Source organism: Salvelinus fontinalis, chromosome 23 (assembly GCF_029448725.1).
Source record: "Salvelinus fontinalis isolate EN_2023a chromosome 23, ASM2944872v1, whole genome shotgun sequence".
In the NCBI taxonomy this organism is placed as follows: domain Eukaryota; kingdom Metazoa; phylum Chordata; class Actinopteri; order Salmoniformes; family Salmonidae; genus Salvelinus; species Salvelinus fontinalis.
In genome coordinates this window covers 37,878,291-37,902,937 of record NC_074687.1, presented here as the reverse complement: position 1 = coordinate 37,902,937, position 24,647 = coordinate 37,878,291, and the positions used below count along the sequence as shown (strand labels likewise).

Genomic DNA, 24,647 nt, shown 5'->3' with positions numbered 1-24,647 from the left:
TGTAATACAGCAGTTTATTTGTAAAAAAAAAAACAGGCTGGGAATCATAGAAGAACATGCCGCATTAGTTAGCTTCAAAGTGCATGATACCGTACATTCTCTTTTAGTCAAGTGACATGAAAAAATGTAAAGACAAACCATCATTCAAACATTCATAATGCCAAACAAGGTGAATACATGGCTCAATTACCGTAATAAGCACAATCCCATTAAGGAAAAAGTAACTTGACTCCAAAATAACTCCAGTAATAAAGAATATTGCATTTCATCTGGCACATTCGGTTTTGTACTCTTTTTCTCTCAACAAACCTAAAACCAAAACAAACTGGAATTATAGTTGTGTATTAAAAAAAAAATATATATATTCTTTGAGCCAAGAATCATTAAAATAAGTTAACAAGGCATCAGTAAACATGTTGTCCCCCATGAATGATGCAGAAATAAAAAAATATTGAATGGGCGGAGCTTATAAACGTAAACTTTTTCAGGACCCGGTCTTTCAAAGATAATTCGTAAAAATCCAAATAACTTCACAGATCTTCATTGTAAAGGGGTTAAACACTGTTTCCCATGCTTGTTCAATGAACCATAAACAAATAAATGAACATGCACCTGTGGAACGGTCGTTAAGACACTAACAGCTTACAGACGGTAGGCAATTAAGGTCACAGTTATGAAAACTAAGGACTGTTACTTTTGATTTTGACCCCCCCCTTTCTTCAGGGACACATTATTCAATGTCTGTGGAACTTGTTCATTTTATGATCTCAGTTGTTGAATCTTGTTAAGTTTGCTGAAAATAAACGCATTTGACAGTGAGAGGACATTTATTTTTTTGCTGAGTTTAGGTCTTTACGGGAAACGTGTTGCTCATGAGGGTCTGCATAAACAGTGCCTTCAGAAAGTATTCAGACCCCTTGACTTTTTCCACATTTTGTTACGTTACAGCCTTATTCTAAAATTGTGAAGTAGTTCTTTCCCCCTCAATCAATCTACAGACAATACCCCATAATGACAAATAAAAAAAACTGTTTAGAAATGTTTGCTAATTTATTAAAAATAAAAACCTTAAAATATAATTTACATAAGTATTCAGACCCTTTACTCAATACTTTGTTGAAGCACCTATGGCAGCGATTACAGCCTAAAGTATTTTTGGGTATGACACTACAAGCTTGGCACACCTGTATTTGGAGAGTTTCTCCGAGTCTTCTCTGCAGATCCTCTCAAGCTCTGTCAGGTTGGATGGGGAGCGTTGCAGTACAGCTATTTTCAGGTCTCTAAAGTGATGTTCGATCGGGTTCAAGTCCAGGTTCTGGCTGGGCTACTCAAGGACATTCAGAGACTTGTCCCGAAGCCACTCCTGCATTGTCTTGGTTGAGTGCTTAGGGTCATTGTCCTGTTGGAAGGTGAACCTCCAACCCAGTCAGAAGTCCTGGAGCAGGTTTCATCAAGGATTTCTCTGTACTTTGCTCCGTTCATCTTTGCCTCGATCCTGACTAGTCTCCCAGTCCCTGCCGCTGAAAAATATCCCCACAGCATGATGCTGCCACCACCATGCTTCACCGTAGGGATGGTGGTAGGTTTCTTCCAGACGTGACGCTTGGCATTCAGGCCAAAGAGTTCAATCATGGTTTCCTTCTGACCAGAGAATATTGTTTCTCATGGTCTGAGAGTCCTTTAGGTGCCTTTTGGCAAACTCTTAAGCGGGTTGTCATGTGTCTTTTACTGGGGAGTGGCTTCCGTCTGGCCACTCTACCATAAAGGCCTGATTGGTGGAGTGCTGCAGAGACGGTTGTCCTTCTGGAAGGTTCTCCCATCTCCACAGAGGAACTCTAGAGCTCTGTCAGAGTGACCATGGGGTTCTTGGTCACATCCCTGACCAAGGCCCTTCTCCCCCTATTGCTCAGTTTGCTCTGACATGCACTGTCAACTGTGGGACCTTATATAGACAGGTGTGTGTATTTCCAAATCATGTCCAATCAATTGAATTTACCACAGGTGGACTCCGATCAAGTTGTAGAAGCATCTCAAGGATGAACAATAGAAACAGGATCCATCTGAGCTCAATTTCGAGTCTGATAGCAAAGGGTCTAAATACTTATGTAAATAAGGTATTTGTTTAATTTTAATACATTTTCAAAAAATAACTGTTTTTGCTTAGTCATTACGGGGTACTGTGTGTAGATTGCTGAGGAAATTGTTTTATTTAGTTCATTGTAGAATAAGGCTGTAACTTAACAAAATGTGGAAAAAATCAAGGGGTCTGAATACTTTCCGAAGGCACTGCATGTACAAAATGACGGGACAGGAGATGTGCTTGTTCAAAGTTCTCAGTTAATGACTACAGCTCCCCCCTTGGGCCAATTAGTGTAATTTTGTAAACGCCGGGTCTCTATGGCAAGATGCATCATTTATCCAAGTTTCGTCAAAATCACCCAATAGTGTCCGAGATATCGCGTGTGACTAATAATGTACAGACGGACGGAGATATCAAACAATACAATTCTGCGTCCCTAAAATTTGACATTATTCAAATATATAAAAAATAGATCTAGCTGCCATATGTATTTTAAGTTATAAATTATTGCCAAATTAAGGGTATTTATAATACACAGCAGCATGCATTTACATGTTTTATTTAACTAGACAAGTGAGTTAAGAACAAATTCTTATTTACAATGACGGCCCACTTGTAAAGCCCCCCCGGCCAAACTCCCCCCTAACCCGGACGACGCTGGGCCAATTGTGCGCCGCCCTATGGGACTCCCCGATCACGGCCGGTTATGATAGAGCCCGGGATCGAACCCGGGTCTGTAGTGACACCTCTAGCACTGTAATGCAGTGCATTAGAACTCTGCGCCACTCGAGAGGCCCATTACAGCCTTACATTTTCAATACCTGACAAATACCATTCTTGTGATCCAAACTAAATAAATAAAAACCTGAGCTTTACGGTATACTAGTGTCATCAAGTGCATACAAGCTGGTCTGTATAACATGAGACGATAATGCAAGCTATTTGACATTCATGATTTGGGCCGATCATTATTACCTTTGCCTCTTTGACAACTGTTAAATCTCGTTATGCATACAGTACCATACAAAACCCACAAAAAATAGGCAGTTTAAAAGAACTAACAAGTGCTCAATGCTTGTTATGATGCATACTTCCATGTCCAAAAACAATTATTATTATTATTATTATTATTTTTTTTTTTTTAAATCAGCAGACTCTTCAAGTCAACCAATACTGCTAGTGCTATGTAGGTAGCGACCTGGATTCAGGTCTGGTAGATAGCTGATCTCTTTTTCATCCTGTGCCTCTGGAAAACAGAGACTGGGCCTAACCAGGGCCCACCTTATGCTGTGAAGCAGTAGTGCAGGTTGTCATCTTTGAAGCCATACTCCTGGGTGATGTGCTGGAGCACCCCACCCTGCTGCAGCCGGATCCCGTAGAGCAGCGCCTCTCCTCGGTCCTGTGACAGACCCACCTGCAACAGCCACTCTACCAGCTCACTGCCAAGAAAAGTGTTCGCCACTGTCCTCTCCCCACACCTGTGTGTCAGAGGAAGGATTCACCAACGGGCCAGTTAGGCACTCCCCACAGCTGACAGGTCCAAGAGGAATGAGAGAGAGAGAGAGAGAGAGCAGATAGAGTGCCTTCAGAAAGTATTCACACACCCTTTCACATTTTGTTGTATTAAAATGGGATTCAAATTGATTTTGTCATTTTCTGTCAAGATCGACACAAAATACTAAAATGTCAAAGTGGAATTTGTAAAACAATTAATGCAAAATAAAACACTATATCTTGATTAGATAAGTATTAAGAATTTTGCCTGTGCTTAGTGCCATTCAGTACATTTTTTATCCTGAAAGAAATCCAGAGTCCTAAATGATTACAAGCAAATCCATAACATGATGCAGCCACCACTATGCTTGAAAATATGGAGAGTGGTACTAAGTAATCTGTTGTATTGTATTTGTCCAAGACATAATACTTTGTATTCAGGACAAAAAGTTAATTGCTTTGCCACACTTTTTGCAGTATTACTTTAGTGCCTTGTTGCAAACAGGATGCATGTTTTTGAATATTTTTTTATTCTGTACAGGCTTCCTTCTTTTCACTTTGTCATTTAGGTTAGTATTGTGGAGTAACTACAATGTTGTTGATCCATCCTCAGTTCTCCTGTCAAAGCCATTAAACTAACTGTTTTAAAGTCAACATTGGCATTATTGGTAAAATTGTTGAGCGGTTTTCTTCCTCTCCGGCAACTGAGTTAGGAAGGACACCTGAATCTTTGTAGTTCACCATCCTCAAATGGATATTCAATGTCTGCTTCTTTTTTCTTTCTTTTTTACCCATTTACCAATAGGTGCCCTTCTTTGCAGGGCATTGGAAAACCTTCCTGGTCTTTGTGGTTGAACCTGTGTTTGAAATTCACTGCTCGACAGGGACCTTAATAATTGTATGTGTGGGGTACAGCGATGAGGTAGTAATTTAAAAATCATGTTAAACACTATTATTGCACACAGAGTGAGTCCATGCAACTTATGTAACTTGTTAAGCAGATGTTCACTCCTGAACTTATTTAGGCTTTCCATAAAAGGGTTTGAATACTTATTGACTTAAGACATTTTCTTTTTTAATTAATTAATGTAATACTAAAATTTCACCTTGACATTATGGGGTCTTGGGGTGTAGACCAGTGACAAAAAAAACAAATCTCAATATAATCCATTCTAGATTCAGGCTGTAACAAAACAAAATGTGGAAAAAGGGATGTGAAATGTGAATACTTTCTATAGGAACTGTAGCTAAGATGGCACACCGAAACAAACGCAAGAGAGAAGTGCTCAACACAACCCATGCAAAAAAAATATTCATATTAGGGATGATCAATGGGTATAATGCAGTTGTTACACAAACTGTGTCAGACTGTCGTTTTAGGAAATGCACAGTAAAAGCAGGGGGTCTATTGAATCTCTGAACAGAGCAGCCCTGTAAGGTGACTAATTGAACCCTCACCTCTTATTCTGGACAATGTCCTGGACACACTGCTCTTTGTGGTATCTGATGAACTGAGTGCAGGTCATCATGATGTCATCAGATACAACCAGTTGAGGCTGCTCCTCTGGCTTCCTTCTATGCCACAGACAGGATATCCTGGGCACAGGTCCAAAAAAAGTATTCTCAAGGCTTCTTATTTAATACACAGCTCACTACTCGATCATATGAAATGCATGTCAGTGAGCCTCTTACTTCTTTTTAAATGGCAGTATTATCAAATGTTTGTCCAGCCCAAAAAGCCCGAACGAGATGAAGCCCTGAGAACAGCAAAACACAGATATGTAAACACCACCACTATTGAGTAAATACAGTGGCTCCAAATCCCAATGTGTCTATGGAGACCTATATGTACGGTACCTGTCCATAGTTGACCACAGCACAGAAGAACTGCAGCTCTAAGTAAAGTCTCCCAGGAACTCGACTAAAGAGCCACCACAGGCAGCTGGACAGGTTCTAAAACAGGGGAGAGAGATTGAAACAGGGATTGTCACACTCGCCAAAAACTGAAGGACAGGACAGCCGTAAAACAACTCAACATACAGGTTCTGTCGCACAAGGCCATTTCCATGTAAAAGGACCCATGAGCACCAACATGTGAAGTTCATAGGAGCACAACAAATTTGGTGTCAAATGAGGATGTTTTTGAGAAATGAAGGCATATACATTTTCCAACCATTCATCCTAAAATTAGGAATAAGCGAAGGCTTTGATTTCTGGTCAAACCTTACAAAGGTATTCGAAAAACATCAAAACACAATGTTGAAGTTAACAGGATAGTTCACCCAAATTAACACATTGGTTTCCTTACCCTGTAAGCAGTCTATGGACAAGGTATGAAAGCAATCCATGCTTTGGTTTAGTTGCCCTGGTACTGTTTCCACATGTGGCACAAATCACATTCAAGTCATGGGACCGATGTTAGCATTTTTCACGCATTATGTCCAAATCACCCGAAAGTATCTAAAAATTATTGTGAAGCTTAAAGTCAATTATAGATGTTTTGAACATGTGCAAAAAAAATGCTAATACCGGTTCCATGACTTGAATGGATTTGTGCCACAAATGCTAAAACGTTAGAATGTGGAAACAGTGCCAGGGAAACTAAACCAAAGCATGGATTGATGTCATAGCTTGTCCTTAGACTGCTTAGTGCGTACAGAGTAAGGAAACCAATATGTCATTTTGGAATTTGGGTGAACTATCCCTTTAAGACCCATACCAACTAATATCAATATTTACATTTAATTTTGCAGAATTGATTTGCCTTCTGTAAGTTTACAAAATATTGCCTAGTGTCTTCTCATTTGGAATCAAAAAACCCACATATCTTTAAGATATATTCAAATTTCTCTCCCTCATGAGGGAGGATAATGACAATTCACTGAAGTAACAAGTAAAAGGTAAACCTACCAACTATAGTGTTTTTACTGATAACAATTTTGTTAATGATTTATTATGGGATTTAAACGTGTCATTCTGTTATAAAATCCAAAATAGAATCACCGGAAAAGAATCAGTAACAGAGTGACTGCAATTAAATGAGCTAAAATGAGAAATGATAGTAGTCACAAACCACAGTTGGGACACCTGTTACTGCCCTCCCTTCCAATGGCATACTGTTCAGCTGATAATTATGAAAACAGTCTGAACACCCCTTCCCTCTCTCTCACCCAGCCTTTCTCCTTGTCTACCTTTCTTTTCTCTCCAGTTACTCCTATCAGTCCCGAGACCCCAGAACTTTGGGGGGGGCTTTCATTTATCTGACTTTAATTTATCTGCATGTCCAGCCCTTATATTTAGCCTCAAAATTAAGTATTTACAATTTTATTTTCAGGATAACAAGTAGAACACAAAACAATGACAAACAGTTGCATTCATGAGTTTTAAAGAATTTGTTAACTGACTTGCCTAGCTAAATAAAGGTTAAAAAAAGTTACAAAATTAAAGGTCCGGCAAAGCAAAAACCTGATAAAAAATGAATTTATATGACTGCTCTTAAGTACAGAAATTGTTTGGTCAGTGGGAAATTAATATCAAACTAGTCAGTGACAACTGTGTGGAGATTGGAGTACGTGACAGCAACTATGTGAGCTTATTACAGTATTAGAGACACTGTCCTTGGATTTCCTATGATCTTCTAGAAGAACCCCATACCTTCTGATGACTCTTGTGTAGCTTGATTGTTATAGAGTAAAATACATGCGTGTTTGAGAGCCTCAGCTTTTCATAGATAGCTTTTAATAAATTTCTATCTTAAACCATTCGGACTCTACAAACATTTTTGTAATTAAAAAAATATATAAAAAAAAAATCACAGATTAATGGATGAATCCAAATTGTACAACCAAGAAGTCTGTAGTTCTAACACCCAATGTTTAAAAGGGGTTAGAAGTCCAAATTGTGTTGGCATGGCGGTGGGACTCATTGGGTTAATGTCACCTGTCCCGGCTCTTACTGACACACATCCACGAGGCCCCTCGCTTTCCATTTACTGTAACCAGCGTCCTCACCCACTGAGCACAGACGGACACCGGATGTCCATGAACGTCAAAAAGTAGTTGACATTTTGTCAGTCCAAATCTGAACCAATCAAAGACCTCTCTGTTTCACAAAATTGAACACCACATTACAGTAAAGAAGATTAGAGGTCAGTAAAGTACAGTACAATAGGGTTTAGTAACAGTCTCAGCGTCATTCTGTAATAGTGAGTCAGTCACTCACAGCTAGTAGGCTGACGGTCAGTAGCAGGCATAAGAGCACATGGCGGGCCACCTGTCTGTCTGCCACCTGCCTCTGCTGTTCCTCCTCGGCCAGTAGACAGCCTGGCGACTCACAGCCAGTCTCACACTGACCTGAGGGAGACCACAGAGCAGACACACGGTTAGTGACCCACAGGGTGATGACTGATAACAAAAGTATGTGGACACCTGTATGTGGTATGTGGTTACTGGCCCGACGCTCTAACCACTAGGCTACCTGCCACCCCACAAGCCACCACATTGCTGCGGGGACTTGCTTCCATTCAGCCACAAGAGCATTAGTGAGGTCAGACACTGCTGTTGGGCGATTAGGCCTGGCTCGCAGTCGTTGTTCCAATTCATCCCAAAAGTTTTCGATGGTGTTGAGGTCAGGGCCCTGTGCAGGCCAGTCAAGTTCTTCCACACCGATTACGAAAAATCAATTATGTATGGACCTCGCTTTGTGCACAGGGGCATGCTGAAACAGGAAAGGGCCATCCCCAAACTGTTGCCACAAAGTTGGAAGCACAGAATCGTGTATGATGTAGCTGGAACTAAGGGGCCTTGCCCAAACCATGAAAAACAGCCCCAGACCATTATTCCTCCACCAAACTTTCAAGCTGGCACTATGGTAGTGTTCTCCTTGTATCCGCAAACCCAGATTCGTCTGTCGGACTGCTACATGGTGAAGCGTGATTAATCACTCCAGAGAAAGTATTTCCACTGATCCAGAGTTCAATGGTGGCGAGCTTTACACCACTCAAGCCGACACTTGGCATTGCGCATGGTGATCAGACTTGTGTGCGGCAGCTTGGCCACGGAAACCCATTTCATGAAGCTCCCGACAAACAGTTCTTGTGCTGACGTTACTTCCAGAGGCATTATGGAACTTGGTAGTGAGGGTTGCAACCGAGGGCAGACGATTTTTACGCGCCGAGCGCTTCAGCTGTCCCGTTCTGTGAGCTTGTGTGGCCTACCACTTCGCCTCTGAGCTGTTGTTGCTCCTAGACGTTTCCACTTCCTAATAACAGCACTTACAGTTGACCAGGGCACCTCTAACAGGGCAGAAATTTGACTAACAGACTTTTTGGAAAGGTGTCATCCTATAACGATACCACTTTGAAAGTCACCGAGCTCTTCAGTAAGGCCATTCTACTGCCAATGTTTGTCTATGCAGATCGCATGGCGGTGTGCTCGATTTTATACACCTGTCAGCAACGGGTGTGGATGAAATAGCCAAATCCTCTAATTTGAAGGGGTGTCCACATACACTGTAAATACAAAAGTATTCGGGAAGTATTCAGACCACTTCCTTTCCCACATTTTTGTTACGTTACAGCCTTATACTAAAATTGATTAACTAAAAATGTTCCTCATCAATCTACACACAATACCCCATAAGAAAAAATGTAATCCGCATCATACACTTGATTAACTAGTATTATATACACATGACATAAATCCAGCTAACATATACCTATGTTGATGCTTCCAGTTCCGGCTGACTCAAACATGTCACGGATATCTGGGATAGTTTGGGTATCTGGGCCAGTCTGGGGCCTCAGATCCTCAGTAGTGCCTAGCATAGAGTCTCTCTCCAGGACATGGTACTTTGAGTCCCACGTGCCTCGACGGAGGCCCACCAAAGAGCAACCGCCCAGCACTATGCTGAAGGCAAGCACAACTGAGGTGCAGATGATCTGCAGAAAACACAAAGACAGAAGGTCAGGATGATGAGGTCATGTTCTATGAGAGACGCCGTCTTCTTTCCCCAGTCTGTCTCACCTGGGGTCTTCCATAAAAGAAAGCCGAATCGATGGTGTCAGGCATCCTCTCCCCAGTTACGAGGAGCACTGCTGCCACAAGGGCTGGGACTCTGTTGACATAAGATACAAACTGTGTTTGAGCAGCAGATTCAACAAAAAAGGTCCCTTGGTTTCCAATAATTCAATTATTCAGTGGAAAGCTCATGACTCACCCCCAGCCTGCAATCACCAGGAAGCCTGGCGCAACCTTCAGCTCACCACCTCTCTTCATCAACACAAGGGAAAGTGCTATCAGACCTAAAACAAAGCAACATGGACTCTATGGTGAGAGAATCATTGCTAGACACCGCACCATTCACATTTTAAAAATCACAGTATGTTAACATACTTTATACATACAACACAAAAGCATACTATAAGAGAAAATGGTGGTATTATAAATGTTGATGGTTGTGTGTGTGACAGACATACCTGGCCATACATAAGTACTGTACAGTGAGCCGTACAACAGTGTGAATGTCAACACGTGTCCAATGAAGCGGTCTTGTCTCACGACAAAGTTCCACATGATCATGCTAACACAAGCTAGAATCTGGACGCACGGAGAGGCAAAACGTCAATAGACAGCAGCAAGCGATCCTAAAACGACATTTAGACAGTGATATTGCTAATTTGGCTTTGTACTATGGACAATATGATATGTACAACATTATTCAATGGACATACTGATACAATATGCATATGGGATGGATGTTTTGTGAAAACTAACAGATAATCAAAAAGGCAAGCCTTGCCTGTGCCAAGAACAGGTTGACGGTGAACATGTGAGGTAGTCTCTTAAATTTCTTACTCAGGAACATGACAGTAACTGTCCAAGCCTGTAACAAAGAGATAAGAGATCTCAACATTAGATATGCTTGTCTACACATACCATACAGAAAAGTATAGCATACTTATGTAAACTGCAATGGCAATTTCATCATATCCGGTCCCAATAAACACCACATACATTCTAGAGCAGTAACATTCAGTGAAACTACATCACAGGTTATAAGAAAGGTCATATGACCAGTCTAGACTGTCAAAAAAATGGGCAACCTAGAGAGAACAAGAGAAAATAAACCGTCCTAAATGAAAAGCTGCTCTCTGTGTTTTACTAGCGTTGTGTTGCCTTGAAGTTAAACTGAGGCAACATTATAGGAGGAAGTAAGCCTCAAGTATCATATCATTGGCACCAGACAGAGACATCCTGCTGATGACTTTGAACTGCCTGGTTGCAAGTCATATCTCCACCCCTACTGTTCATAGACTTCCTGCTCTAAGCTTTTCAATATCATTGTTTCCATTTTCAATACTGAATCAACGTAGCCTAGTCTAGACAGTATCATCTAACAGTATCACCTGATACCCCCCCTCAACTACTGTCCCCCCAACTGCCCCCAAATAACACAATATGAATGGGATAATGTGAATAGAAGCTTTAGTACAATAAACACCTGCTTGTAGGTTATAATTTCCTGACGTCCGACCACCCTGCCTGAAATAAAATAAATAACCAGCACAAAGCCAGTTGAAAAGTAAAGATTACAGTTAATGATAGTTCTTTGATAATGATGGGAGGCAGGGGGAAAACTCACCAGTGCAACTAAGCTGATGATGCTGACATTAAAGCTGACATTCTGCAGAGAATCTATCAATGGCTTAGGGTCCATCCATGGTATTGTCAGCAACCAAGCAGAAACATACATAATGGGAGCTGAGAGAAATGTGCTTACTACCATCCCTGAGGTAACCTGTTAGAAAACAATACACAAAAAAAATGTGACACTGTCCATGTCTTCATATGACATACACTTCTATCCATATAGGAGAGAGTAGATGACTTACAACTTGTAGCTCCATGTTATAGTGAGCAGCATAGATGGCCACACTGGGGGCACTAGGGAAGACTCCATAGAGGAAGGCATAGTTGGAGAGGCTGGAGTGTTCGAGATTAGAGCTGGTGTTGTCAGCGTCCAGCAGCTCCACCGTCTCTCGACAGATCAACGGCATCACCAACCTCCGGAAGATCAAACACGTAAAGTTTAATTGTAATGTTGCGGTTGCGAAATGTTACAAGATAAATGCCTGATTCATTCACAAGGAATCATCAGGTAAGAAGGAAGAGACTATATTTTCAAGGGTCTGGCTCATAGCCTGGTCCCAGATCTATTTGTGCTTTAGCCTACTCCATTGTCATGGACTTGAGGCTTACTTCCTCCTATAATGTTGCCTCAGTTTAACATCTTCAAGGCATCACGATGCTAGTAAAACACAGAGAGCAGCTTTTCATTTTGGACTGTTTATTTTCTCTTGTTCTCTTTAGGCTGCCCATTTTGAGACAGTCTAGACATCCCTCAGCCGTTTACCAAAACAGTGGTGGGGTTTCCGCTTTGTTATCGTTTGAAATGCAGATTCCCCCTTCAAGATTGCATGAGAATAAATAAAGGTTTCAAGGTCAAAAATACTGAAACGTGGATGTATTCAAGAATGTTTGTATTACACAAAACAAAAATGGTAGTCATGTGCCAAGGTTGCCTGGTGTGCAGCAGACCAATACGAGTCCACAGTTAGCTCGGAGTCAATAACAGTACACAGAACACCTAACACTTAATTACAAGGAGATGTGGTCTCATGTCCTGACACTATGTCTACAGTGTGTTTTTATGTACAGTATGAATGTGTATGAAGTGTAGGCCATTATTAATATTAAATAATCAAAGCCTACATGTATAATACCTAACATTCTTAAACTCAAAACAATCCATCATAAATCCCCGTAAACACTCACAGTTTTGCTGTGATGAGCAGGATAAGGGCTACAACCGTGGACCTGGTGAGCTTCCCCAACTGGCCCACCATGGAGAGGCCCAAGTAGAACAGAGCTGCTCCTCCAAAAGAGTTGGCCAGGCCATCCACAAACTGCTCCATGAAAGCAGGGATCTTCTGATCCAGGATGAAGTGGAAGATAATGCCAATAACAACCATGAAGACCATGGGGTTCTTCAGAACCTGCAGGATGACCACACCCACTATCTGGAGTTTGCGCTGCTGCCGGTCTCTTTGATCCCTCCACTTCTGGATCTCACAGAATGCAAACCCAATGGGGTTGAGAAGCATGAGGGACACTGGTGCTACCAGGTAAATGTACTGTAGATACTCTGGGTGTGTGTTCTTGTACAAGGCCTCAACTGTGAAGAAAGGTACAGTTCAGGAAGTTCCCTTTTAGGGAGGAGAGCAGAGTAAATCAAACTTTTTGTCACAAACCAATAAGATTTTAAAGAATGACATAAAGACATATTTCCTTTGTTCTGAGATTCTGCCAGGAGGTTATCAATTTTAAAAGGACTGAAACTGGAAGGATGGAAAGACTAATACAACACTCACCAATCGGGTATCCCAAAGCAAAGTCATTGCTTTGAGTAGCAAAGATGGAGAATAGGCCAGCTTTGCTGAAGCGAGTGTCAGGACTGGCAACCAGTAGTGTAATCACACACACAATGAAAAACACAGACACCTTGGCGATCAGAATACTCCACAAAAACGGCCAGATGACATTCCCAAAGTCCAAGAGTACCATGTTCTTAAAGAGCAATGCTGGGAGGGCAAACTTGGACACAAAGTTCCCCAATCCTTTGGCCTGTGTGGATGTGATGATGTTTGCTCGACCAGCAATATAGCCACACAAGATGATCCCAAAACACTCCAAGAGTGCTGGGAAGAGCTTGTCAATGGACATGGTGGGAGGGGTGTCAGAGGGATCCAAGTCCCCATTTGAAAGGTTGAGGTTGTTACTGATGGCAGGGACCTCCATTGTGGCGCTGGTGGTTTAAATCCTCAGATATCAGCTCTCATGCCTGGCCACGCTGATGGGGTTGCTGGTGTCACTACCAGTTACTGAAAATCTATACTTGGAGAACAGTCAAACTACAATTTCAATTTGGCGTCTCTAAAACTGCATCGTTGGAAAAGGGCTCGTAACTTAGTAAGCACTGTTGTATTCGGCACATGTGACAAACAACATTTGATTAGATTTCGATTTGAACCATTTATACATGGTAGTTACATAGGTAAACCTTTCAGCCCGATGATTGTCCCAACAGACTCACGAAGTTGAGTCCTGAAGCGAGGGTATAACCACCATTTACAGTTTTTTTTAAAGCTGTAACGTCAATATTAGGCACAAACTCGTAAACAGTATTACAGTATCTACTTTGTAGCGATATATCCTTCTCACAATGTAAAATGTTAGATACAACGTATCAATTACAAAAAATTAATAATCGATCAACTGTTCTATAATACACGTTAGTGAAAATATTGATAAACATGCATGCCCCCAGCAATCTGAGCTAATTAATGTATGGTTAAAAAAAATGGCTAGCATTGCTATTAGCTTGATGAAAAATAGAGCGCCATTCTTTAAAAAGACAACTAACGTAGCTAGCTACCAGTACCTACAGACAATCAAGGCATGGAGTTCGAGAGGGTTGGCTAACTAAATTACCTAGCTAGCTAGCCAATTCACCTAACTCTAGCCAGTTAGTACGTGCGATATTTATAAATAGGTGACAACATGACACGCTAGTTTGCCAAATGCCAATATACGGGGTGCTATTTAGACTAGTCGACAAGTGACTGTAAAAAAAGACAAGACAACTTACCGGTATCTCTCTATGTCACAACACCCCGCAATTTCCTTCTTGTTCTGACAGCAAACTACTTCACCAATCACATTAGACTACATTGGGGGCCGGGGGGAAACAATTTAGCCGAATTTTGCACATGGGCCTATCACGTGGTCAAAATTCAGTCTTTTGTAGTATTCAGACCTCAACGTTCCACAATGTTTCACATGCAGCAGTACTGTTGAGATACTATTTAATTGTTGATAGCATTGATTGTTCTTTCACTTGTCAATAAGGATTTTCTTTTTTACAAAATATGCACAAAATTCAACTTAGTAAACAGATATAGAAAATTGACTACCAGGGTCAAGTATAAACTTTATTTAAATACTGAATTATAGATTAATGAAAACATATAACAAAATACATTGAGGAACTAGAACTTGATTACAATAAACTTGATTAGAATGTGGATCAACTGCTCTATAATTAACACACATTAGTGAAAATATGGATAAACATGCATGCACCCAGCAATCTGAGCTAATTGTATGTTTCAGGTAAGACGCAGATGCAGACAAAGTCGAAGTAACAACAGTTTATTAATAGAACAGGGGCAGTCAAAAGGCAGGTCAAGGGCAGGCAGAGGTCAGTAATCCAGATAGGTGGGGCAAAGATACAGGACGGCAGGCAGGGTCAGGGCAGGCAGAATGGTCAACACCGGGAAAACTAGGAAACAGGAACAATCGAGAGACAGGAGCAGAGGGAAAACCGCTGGTAAGCTTGACAAAACAAAACAAACTGGCAACAGACAAACAGAGAACACAGGTATAAGACAATCACAAAGACAGGTGAAACAGATCAGGGTGTGACAAATTGCAAACCACCCAATAATAATTCATGTTTATACTGTTAACATGAGGGTCAAAAACAGCTGCAAGCAAGTCTTCACACAGCAATATTTGACTTTTAGAGTCACTTGGGCCCAGAGCTTTTCCTGGTCAGGTCAATAAAAACGTCTGGCACTATACATGACACACCGCAGACCTCTAGGGTGTCATGCTCAGCTCAATGAGACGGCCTGCGAACACCCCCAGTGTGCCAATGATACACACTGCCATGAACACACACAGCAGAATGTGATCCAGCACCATGGCTACAAACTTCCACTCTTCAGCAGCCTGGGAAAAGAGGAGAACAATTAGAAACACGTAAACGGATATCTTTAAGGAGAAATCTGTGGGAAGGATGGAAATTAATTCCAGAGTCTTACACTGTTGGACTCCTCATCAGATTTCATGGTCTCAGCGATGTACTTCACCCCCTCAATAGCACTGCGTACGTCTGGGTTCTTGGTGATGGGGGACTGGTAGGTGACTGCAGTAGGGGTGGGCTTGCCTGAGATGTCTGAGATGTCAAAGTCAGCACCATAGATGTTTTTATCCTGTCTCTCCTTTGCAGGACGTTTCATTGTTGAGAAAAACATGAGGTTGGGAATGGTGTCAATGAAAATCTGTGAAGAAAAAAGAAGAACAGAAGTTATACTGAGACAGGTAAAATACCTACAATGTGCCAAATTCAGACACTTATCTGGCTCCTCAATGTAACAATATCATGGTCAAATCAGAAAATACAGTCAACTATACAGTTATACAGTAAACAACTTCAGTCATCTATATTCTGTCACTAGATGGCAGTACTGGGGAGGGCACTTTTTTTTGTTGGTACTATTATGAAGACTTGATACCACAGTGTGTCTGCCATGTTGTTTCATGAACAATTTGTGAATACTGTATGCTTAAAAATAGATACATTTCTAAACTCTCACACACTCATAAGATTCACAAATCGAATGCACAAGTCATCCTTTGGCTGTGTCATGCCATTTACACATTGCAAATGAACCCAAATGTTATTGTTAGCAAAGCACCATGCTATTCAAACTTATTATTTACATTTTAGTCATTTAGCAGACGCTCTTATCCATTTAACTTAAGACACTCTAAGACCGTTCATATGTTTTTTAGATTTCAAAAACGAATTGTTAGAAATGTACCAGCTGTTCCCACCTTGCGAACCCAGGGGGACATGGTGTGAGTGCTGGGGGAACGGTGGTGGGTGTTGATGACGATGACAGTGATGATGATGGAGGCAATGACGAAAACCATGGTGAAGAGCATGTACTTCCCGATGAGCGGCACAGCACTGGATGTGGAGGGGATGAGCTCAACGATGACCAGCAGGAACACAGTCAGAGACAGCAGGACAGAGATACTCAGAGTCATCTTCTCACCTGAGGACACACATGTTCACAACACTCAGGTCTGCAAAAGCAGACGCATACAGAAGCATTCATCTATGAAGAAAGGCACAATTGGAGTTTGCGATGAATGCAAACTATGTTCCGTTGTGACATAAGGTTATCATTTTCACAATTACAATTGCCACATACTAAATCAGTCATTCATACAGCACGCAGACAGCTTTGAACAGTTCAATGGAGAATCGAGGCTCATAACAGAGACTGAACATGTGCTCATAGGGAGACAACTGAGCTTCATAACATCTAACTGTTGTTGAACACTGTGAGAGCAGTTAATAACGAGGTAACAATGGGTAAAGCAAATACTACAGTCACAGCATTGCTCCAGTGCAACTCAACTGTGACACCCTTTACAATTTAATTGAAAAAAAAAAATCAATAAATAGTCATTTGGTCTCAGGATTCGGGGAGCTAATCCCTCCTCTGGTTGGTCGCCTTCTCTCAGATTAATTACAAGAGGGTGTGAAGTGAGTGAAGTGATCATTATGATAATTGATCTTCTGCATCGCTGCACACTGCAGCTTCAGAGAGAGACTGATAGCAAGAGACTGTCAGTGGCATCACACCCTTTAGGGCACTAACTCATTCTGACCACAGGGAGGAGTAGCCTCTGTCACAACTCTTATAGGCTTGGTCCAATTGAGCTCCTCCAACCTCTCTTTCAGTCCTCCACTAGATGGGTAGGAATTCTGCTTATAAAAAAGAACTGTGAGTTGGAGCCTGAACAATATTGCCTATACCATAGCTACAAGCAGGAGTAAAGCAATTAGTTGTTTAATTTGTCCCATCCCATGTAGCCTTCCTTACACATAGGCTTACACACAAACAACCTCAGGTAAGCAAACAGACACACAGGCACACATACAATATAATTTCTAGTATGTGTTATTTTTTAGTTGAGCACCTTCACAACCAGAAGCCAATTTCCTGCTATTCTTCACACGTCTGCTGGGGTGTGTGTCCAAAACTTATTCACAGAGATTCTACTGTGGAATGTGAACTATGTGTTGTTTTTGCTGTTCAGTCAAATCAGTAAACCAAGAGGATTTCCATTTTGCATCTCAGCCCCTCCACTGCATCATACTGTAGCAGCAGCCCTATCCGAGTTAGGCAGCCGGAGATGTATTATACATTAAAGGAAAGGCCTGCTCACAGACATGGCAGCACACAGGGTCTCTGGGTAATGAGGCAGGCCTCAACACTGGGAACAGGGCCAGATGCTAGTTGAGACACATCACTGTTACAGCTAATGTAGCTACTAAGAACTTCTGACGCCCAGAGACAGTTAGGAGGACAAGGGTGTAGTTGTACCAGCTGATACAGGTACTTCACAACCACTACATAAAGGATCAATGTCGCAGCTATGATGACAACATGTATTTCAGCTCATCTTCAGCCACTTGAAATATAAAAGAGATTTAGAACTGAAATGATTGAAGTGGTGCAATACCAACCAGAGTCAGTGGGCAGATAGAAGACGAGGCCAGTGAGGAATGAGAAGAGCATGCAGGGGATGATGACGTTGACGATGAAGTAGAGGGGCAGCCGCAGCATCAGGAAGTGGTAGGTGATGTCCAGGTAGGGCGTGTCTGGGCAGCAGGCATAGTACACCCAGTGTTTCCAGCTGCGGTAGTCCTTCATCACCCACTCTCCACTCTCCATGAAGTTACTCAGGTCAGGACGGTCGCTGTCCTGGTGGAGACAGGTAATAAAAATGTAATAAGGAAGCAACTGACCAGAGACGGCACAACCTTATTGGAAGGTTTTAGGACGTGGGGTGTTTTGTATTGGGACTTAGAACAATATGTAAAATCAGCACTGGGCTGTATGTGTATACACAGCTGTATCACAGGAGATACACAGGGGATCAATTAGAGAAATATGACAAAATAGTGATTATGATTATTACGGGATTGACGACAACCAAGTTGCCATCATAGGTCCAGGTACCCAGCTTCATGCTGCAGTTCTGCAGGTCGAAGGGGAAGTGCAATACGATGATCTCACAGTAGCTCCTGAAGATGGCAGGGGGGTTCCACGTGATCATGCCAGTGTGCTCCAGCAGCACTTTGGTCTCGTGAACGATGGCAAAGTCCCCATCAGCACTGTGGGCACACACAAACACGGGCATCAGCACGGGAGATAATGTTAACACAGAGTGACGTCACTGCCTAGGGCTTGGCATGGCCCTGCCATCACAGCATCCACACAGGCCAACCAACCAGAGCTGAGACTGGTACAGGTTGCTGTGGCATAGGAGCTGGTTGTCAGGGAGAAACAGCAGTGTGTCAGACGCAGCATATGGTGTGGGGGGAACCTGTGATATAGAAGCCAGATTTAGCCCGATGCTATGTGAGCTCTTACCCACTATGCACAGGGAAAGATGGGAAACATCATAACATCCAGTCTGTCTGTCTGGTGACATTTTATCACAGTGGGAGAATGGTAAAAAAGAAAGACATTTGATGCAAATATGGCCCGAATCTTACTTGTTATAGAGCACGAGGTCAGGACGCCAAATGTCAGTGGAAGGCACTCTTATCTTTTTGATTCCACCATAATCCTCAGGATTCCATTGCAAGTTCACGTCCTTCCATTGCTGGAAAATGACAGTGCAAGGTACAAAGAGCATACAAAGAAAATTTCAGATAGACTATTTGAAGTTCCTGAAATTAAGTCTGATTCAGATGAAATTGACAAAGAGTGATCATTTCAACTTGGAATTTTTCCAGATAATGTTTTGTTACAATTTCTTTCAAATTGATATAAATCAACGGTTTATAGGGATTGTTTACTGTTTCTTATGAAATAATTCTGGAATTCCTTCTATTAATTACCCATACTTACAACTTCCTTATCATTACTCTCTTACAAAATAGCCAGAAAGAAAAATACTTTAATCTCATATTTATATTGCCGTGTTGATACAGGAAATTTCAGAAACAAACCTGTTTCAGTCGAACGTTGCTGTTAACAATCTGGTTGACCTCATCCTGCAGAGAAATTTAATTGATTTTAGTTTCTACATAGTGTTTGACAGTGATGTGAATTGTATGATAAATATTGATTGATATGGGATGGTATGATATCTTTCTTACCACACTGATGAGTTGAATGAGCTGCAGGCCAACTGTAACCACCACTGGGTCCTTGAAGTGAGCGACAGGACGCACCACCTTGTTGTAGCCAGTGAACAGGGTTTTCACCAGACGGGTCTCATCCTCAGAGCCCCAGGCAGAACCTACAAGGAACACAGAGACAGCTTGGCGTACGGCTCGCATGGTACAGTTTGGGGTTTACAGCCTCAGAAGACTGATAGGCAGTGGTTAATGTAAGTGCAAATAGTATATTTATTATTAAAGGGCTTCCCTCCTTCCTTCCTTCCCTCATTCCTTCCTTCCTTAATTACTTTGAATCATACACTGTTATAGACCAGTGGTATACTATCATCGTGGGATGCTGGAGGTGATAGAGATGAGAGCTCTGTCAATACAGATAGTGTTTCAGACATGACATCTGCTATTTCCGCTACATATTTGACCCATGCCGGAGCGGTATCTCATTTCATTTTCCTGCCTGCCCTTGAAATTAAACCTATTTTGCGCAAGAACATACCCCGAGAGCTTGAAAGACGTTTTGAGATATTCAAAACGGTAAATCTATGAAAATTGGCTGCAAATATACAGTGTATTTCACAAAACAATCGACTTGTGGAGCCAAACACAGAAAGATAGAGCACACATGCCCCTGTCAATCAACAGAGTCTAATGCGGGATGCCTTTTAAACTATTCCAGCATATCCAACAGTCACTATCGTAGCTAAGATATACCTCAAGTAAGATTTGAAATCTTATGGTTAACTAAAGGATAAAGCATTACCAAGAATCAATGAGAAATTATCTGATGTAGATATCCCATGAATGAACTAGATTTGTGAGATATTCAAATATTGGTTTAGGATAGATTACCACCTAAAATATCCTGGCAAAGGTATGTTATAGTCGACAGAAGAACAGTCAGTCAGCCAACAGGCATGGTTAGAATATGCCTTACCTGCCAGAATGATAAGAAGATGAGAAACAAAAAGCAGGCGATTCATTTTTGTGTTATTTTCCCATCAAATCTGGGGTATCCAATGTCCTGAGTCTTCGAATAGAGGGTAAGCAGCTAGTAAAGTGACAACATTGATTTCTGTCTACTTTAAAACGTGGTCTAAATAATGACAACGCTGACTTGCTGCTTCATGTTCTGTAATGGGGAACAGTATTGTTGTTCGCTGACACCACATGTTATGAGCCACCACCAATAGCTGTCATTTGAGAGGGTCACATTCTTTGTCATCCTTCACATGTTATAAACTCTACATGGCTGGCTAATCTGGCACTGAAATATCTCACAGTGCAATACTTCCCATATTATTAGACAGTAATAGCATATGGCTGCTTTCCCAAATCATGCCATTTGTTGTGATATATTGAGAATCAGGCTATCAGGATATTTGATACGGGTCCCACTGGTTAACTTGTGTTACATTATAATGTCCTTTCCAGAATAATTATTTGGGAATCCTATACGATTAGTTTGAGAAAAACACAATGATTTTACATGTCAAATACAGTAATCAAACTGTCACCAAAATTGTCCTGTTTGATCTCTAATAAAGAGGTTTTGTCTCCCTCTGAGGCTAATGTTGGACCAACATATCCACAACATCGACCCCATCTAGCTACTGCAATGAGTTTCCAGATGGCCAAGCATCACACCCCAACACGCCACCTCCGCTGTACACCTGCCCCTCCCCACCAAGGCAATGATGGGACCAGGCAAATCCATTTCCCTACAGCCTCCACCTGTTCAATCAGCCAGTCACTCAACCAGCCGCATCATTCATCTTATTTAGTGGCAAATTGCAATTTTGTCAATGTCTGAATCAAGAGAGATCTGTCTCTCTAGCCCCTCCACCCTCCCCATACCAATCATAGACCACCTGAATCCTACAACCTCTAAGTACCTCCTGCCTGGACCCAACCCATGTGACCCTGGAGAAACCCATTGAATCTGCTCATTCAACCTCACCGTGATCAGGCAGTGGGACTGTGTCATCCTATCATTGCGGTTGAGAACCAGTTCATTCTTTCAGCAGGAGTCGGCCCTTATATAGCCCGGCGGGAGTTTCTCTCAGTCAGACCTCTTTTAGTCTCTTTTCTACATGTGATTAAAACACTCTCTTAATCTGAATAATAGTCATGTGGTGTCTGTGGAACATCTGCTCGGCATGGCAGTGCATTGAGCATCTCCCGCTGCCTGTTTCTGCTCCCTACGAGATTATGTGGATTACACTTTCCATGGAGTGTGTTACTGGGATATTTGGACACAATATTTAACCCCAAAAATAGCCGTTTAGTTTTACGTGTATTGTTTATGTTCTGAAGATAAATTATATTTACAATCAATGTATTCTATAATTTAACATGAATTACAATTAAAGCTATTCTAAGAGCTCTTTGATGTTGTAAGGGTATTTTACAGTAGGTCAATTGTTTCATGTACATTTTGTTTTATGGGTATGATGGGTGGGGGAAGGGTTACAATGGCTGTATTGTACGGGATATTTGTATTTGGTGATGCAATTTTATTTAATGTAGGCCTATGCAATTTAAAAATGTCCCCAAATTTCTACAATATGATAGTGACATAGGCTATAGAAAAATATAGTAAATGTCCACATTGAGAACTCAATATACGACTACCGTATCTGGGACAAGCATTACATACATTTTCACTTCACATGGCTGAACTCAATATTTCAGCATATTTTAGCATTTGGAAATGTAGGTCAGCCTATGCAGGACAAAATGTCACACAGCTTCATCCAATCAACAGAGAGAAGACAGTTATCTCATGGATCAGAAGCACTAAAACATTTCGATTCATTAATGTGAATATGAATCAGCCATCCCATGGTATATTTAGCAAATTCTATTTGATCTGCATGAAGCTAGGTCTGTCATAACATTATCACAGCAGTAGTCTGAACATTTACATGGGTTTCTTGGTTTGGTCTACTACTGGCTGCAGCTAATAGAGATGCATAATAAATAGCTGAAATTAAATAGAATAACAATAAATTACAATTTTGTTGACCAATAAACCAAAACTAGAGCTGCATTATTTCACCATTAATTCAAACCTAATGTAAATGATAAACCCCAGCGATAAAGATGTCAAGAATTCCTGAACAGGTATAGATCATACTGACGCATGAATACAGTAGCCACAAAGATTTGAGTACAAAATGGGAAAGAATAAAAAAGCATGAGGTGCTAAACACAGAAAAGCTTGGGGCAGGTTCAATTTGATCGTTTTAAATAATCCAACCTAAAAGCGTAGTGTTTCCACTTCGAGAACAATGGCAGAGCATTTAATGGGATTTCACATCATGGGATTTCACATGGGATTTCATATGCTGTCATTCAGGATGGCTGTGGTTCTCCACCAAGAAACCATGGCCAGTGAGATCTCCTGAGGGGTATACTACAAAGCAGGATCAAGGAATTAGCCAGCTAACTAAATATTTTCGAATTTACTTTTACTTTTAAAGAAAGTTAAGCTTAAAATGGGCATGCTCTAATTGACTCAACAACCAAAAACTCATATATAGTCAGGTCCATAATTATTGGCACCCTTGATAAAGATGAGCAAAAATTACTTTTTAAATAAATAATATAAATACTGAGGAATATTGAATGCAAAAATTGTTTGGGAAATTATATTATTTTATACTAATACAATTGCTCAGTGAAAGAACATTTGTTTAACAAGTAATAAATAATGTGCTAAAAGAGATAGGTGTCAAAATTATTGGCACCCCTGTTTTCAATACTCTAGCACCCTTCCCTTGCAAGGATAATGACACTGAGCCTTTTTCTAAAATGCTTTATGAGATTGGAGAACACGTTGGGAGGGATGTTAGACCATTCCTCTATACAGAATATTTCCAGATCCTTGATATCCATCGTCTGGTCTTATGGACTGCCCTCATCAATTCAAACCACCCCATCAATTCAATGGGGTTCAAGCTCAGTGACTGAGAGGGCCATTGTAAAATGTTGATTTTGTGGTCAATTAACCATTTATTTGTGGATTTTGATTAGCGCTTGGGGTTATTGTCTTGCTGGAAGATCCACTTGCGGCCAAGTGTCAGCCTCCTGGCAGAGGCACCCAGGTTTTTGGCAAAAATGTCCTGTTACTTAGTAAAGTTTACATTAACAATGGCCCCATAACATCAAAGATCCACCACCATATTTTACTGTAGGTATGAGATACTTTTCTTCATATGCTTCTATTTTTCAACGCCAAACCCACCACTGGTGTGCATGGCCAAAGAGCTCTAATTTCATGCCGCTTTTTTTGCATACAATATAGCTCGGTATTTGTATAATTTATTTTATACAGTAATTTTTGTACATCTTTATCAAGGTTGCCAATAATCATGGACCTGACTGTTTAGCCTTCTTAATGAATCAGAAAATCAAAGTTTTTTTATGGTTGCTTATTAAAGTTAGCTGGCTAACTCATTGATCCTATTTAATAGTATACCCCTCAGCGGAAAGTGTTGGAAACTCAATCAGGAAAAACACATGAACCAAAATAACAACAGCTTTAGTTCACTGGCAGCACAAATGCAAGGGTACACTTTGATCTTATAATGAGCCGCGGGTAAGGAAGATAAGACATCACTGGCTTTTGGAAAATGTGTGGAAAGAAATTGCTTGTGGGTTAATTAAACCTAAAATGCATAAACCCCAAGTGACAATGTTTGCATATGTATCCAGCAATTAAAAATCTGGATGGAGAGAAGGCCGTGCCTAAAGGTATTGTGGGTTTTGTTTTAATCTCAGAGCGAATCATTGTGATTGACGCATAGTTTGAGGGGACGCTGCACACGGTCATGTGGGCCCTGGGCCGTCTATAGTACTGCCTGTTCATTTCAATATGCAGATTGCGAGGAACAGCCCCCTTTATCAAGGTCATTTTGCAAGTGCACGCAAATGTAGCATGCCATGTACCTCAATGTCT

At 41.1% G+C, this 24,647-nt stretch overlaps 2 protein-coding genes across 4 annotated transcripts; both read right to left on the bottom strand.

The window, feature by feature from the left end:
- On the bottom strand, positions 1–14,427 carry LOC129821258 (integral membrane protein GPR155-like). 3 transcript variants are annotated; one of them, XM_055878710.1, is made up of 15 exons: positions 14,282–14,427; positions 13,005–13,527; positions 12,409–12,808; positions 11,466–11,637; positions 11,216–11,371; positions 10,373–10,456; positions 10,050–10,170; positions 9,791–9,875; positions 9,598–9,688; positions 9,290–9,512; positions 7,796–7,926; positions 5,432–5,527; positions 5,267–5,331; positions 5,033–5,170; positions 1–3,558 (listed from the first exon to the last, which is right to left on the bottom strand). In XM_055878710.1, exons 2-15 carry the CDS (start codon positions 13,429–13,431, stop codon positions 3,363–3,365), a joined length of 2,385 nt encoding a protein of 794 aa, XP_055734685.1. In that variant the 5' UTR covers positions 13,432–13,527; positions 14,282–14,427; the 3' UTR covers positions 1–3,362. The 3 variants fall into 3 exon arrangements, with proteins under 3 accessions (XP_055734685.1, XP_055734686.1, XP_055734687.1); XM_055878711.1 differs by having other exon boundaries at positions 13,005–13,522; XM_055878712.1 differs by having other exon boundaries at positions 3,418–3,610; positions 13,005–14,426.
- A 401-nt stretch (positions 14,428–14,828) lies between these two features.
- On the bottom strand, positions 14,829–20,881 carry LOC129821257 (acetylcholine receptor subunit alpha-like). The gene is made up of 9 exons (XM_055878709.1): positions 20,622–20,881; positions 19,667–19,809; positions 19,517–19,561; positions 19,058–19,167; positions 18,478–18,673; positions 18,023–18,260; positions 16,315–16,538; positions 15,519–15,758; positions 14,829–15,426 (listed from the first exon to the last, which is right to left on the bottom strand). The coding sequence occupies exons 1-9, from the start codon at positions 20,665–20,667 to the stop codon at positions 15,295–15,297; spliced, it is 1,374 nt and encodes a 457-aa protein (XP_055734684.1). The 5' UTR covers positions 20,668–20,881; the 3' UTR covers positions 14,829–15,294.
- Between the last annotated feature and the right edge of the window lie 3,766 nt (positions 20,882–24,647).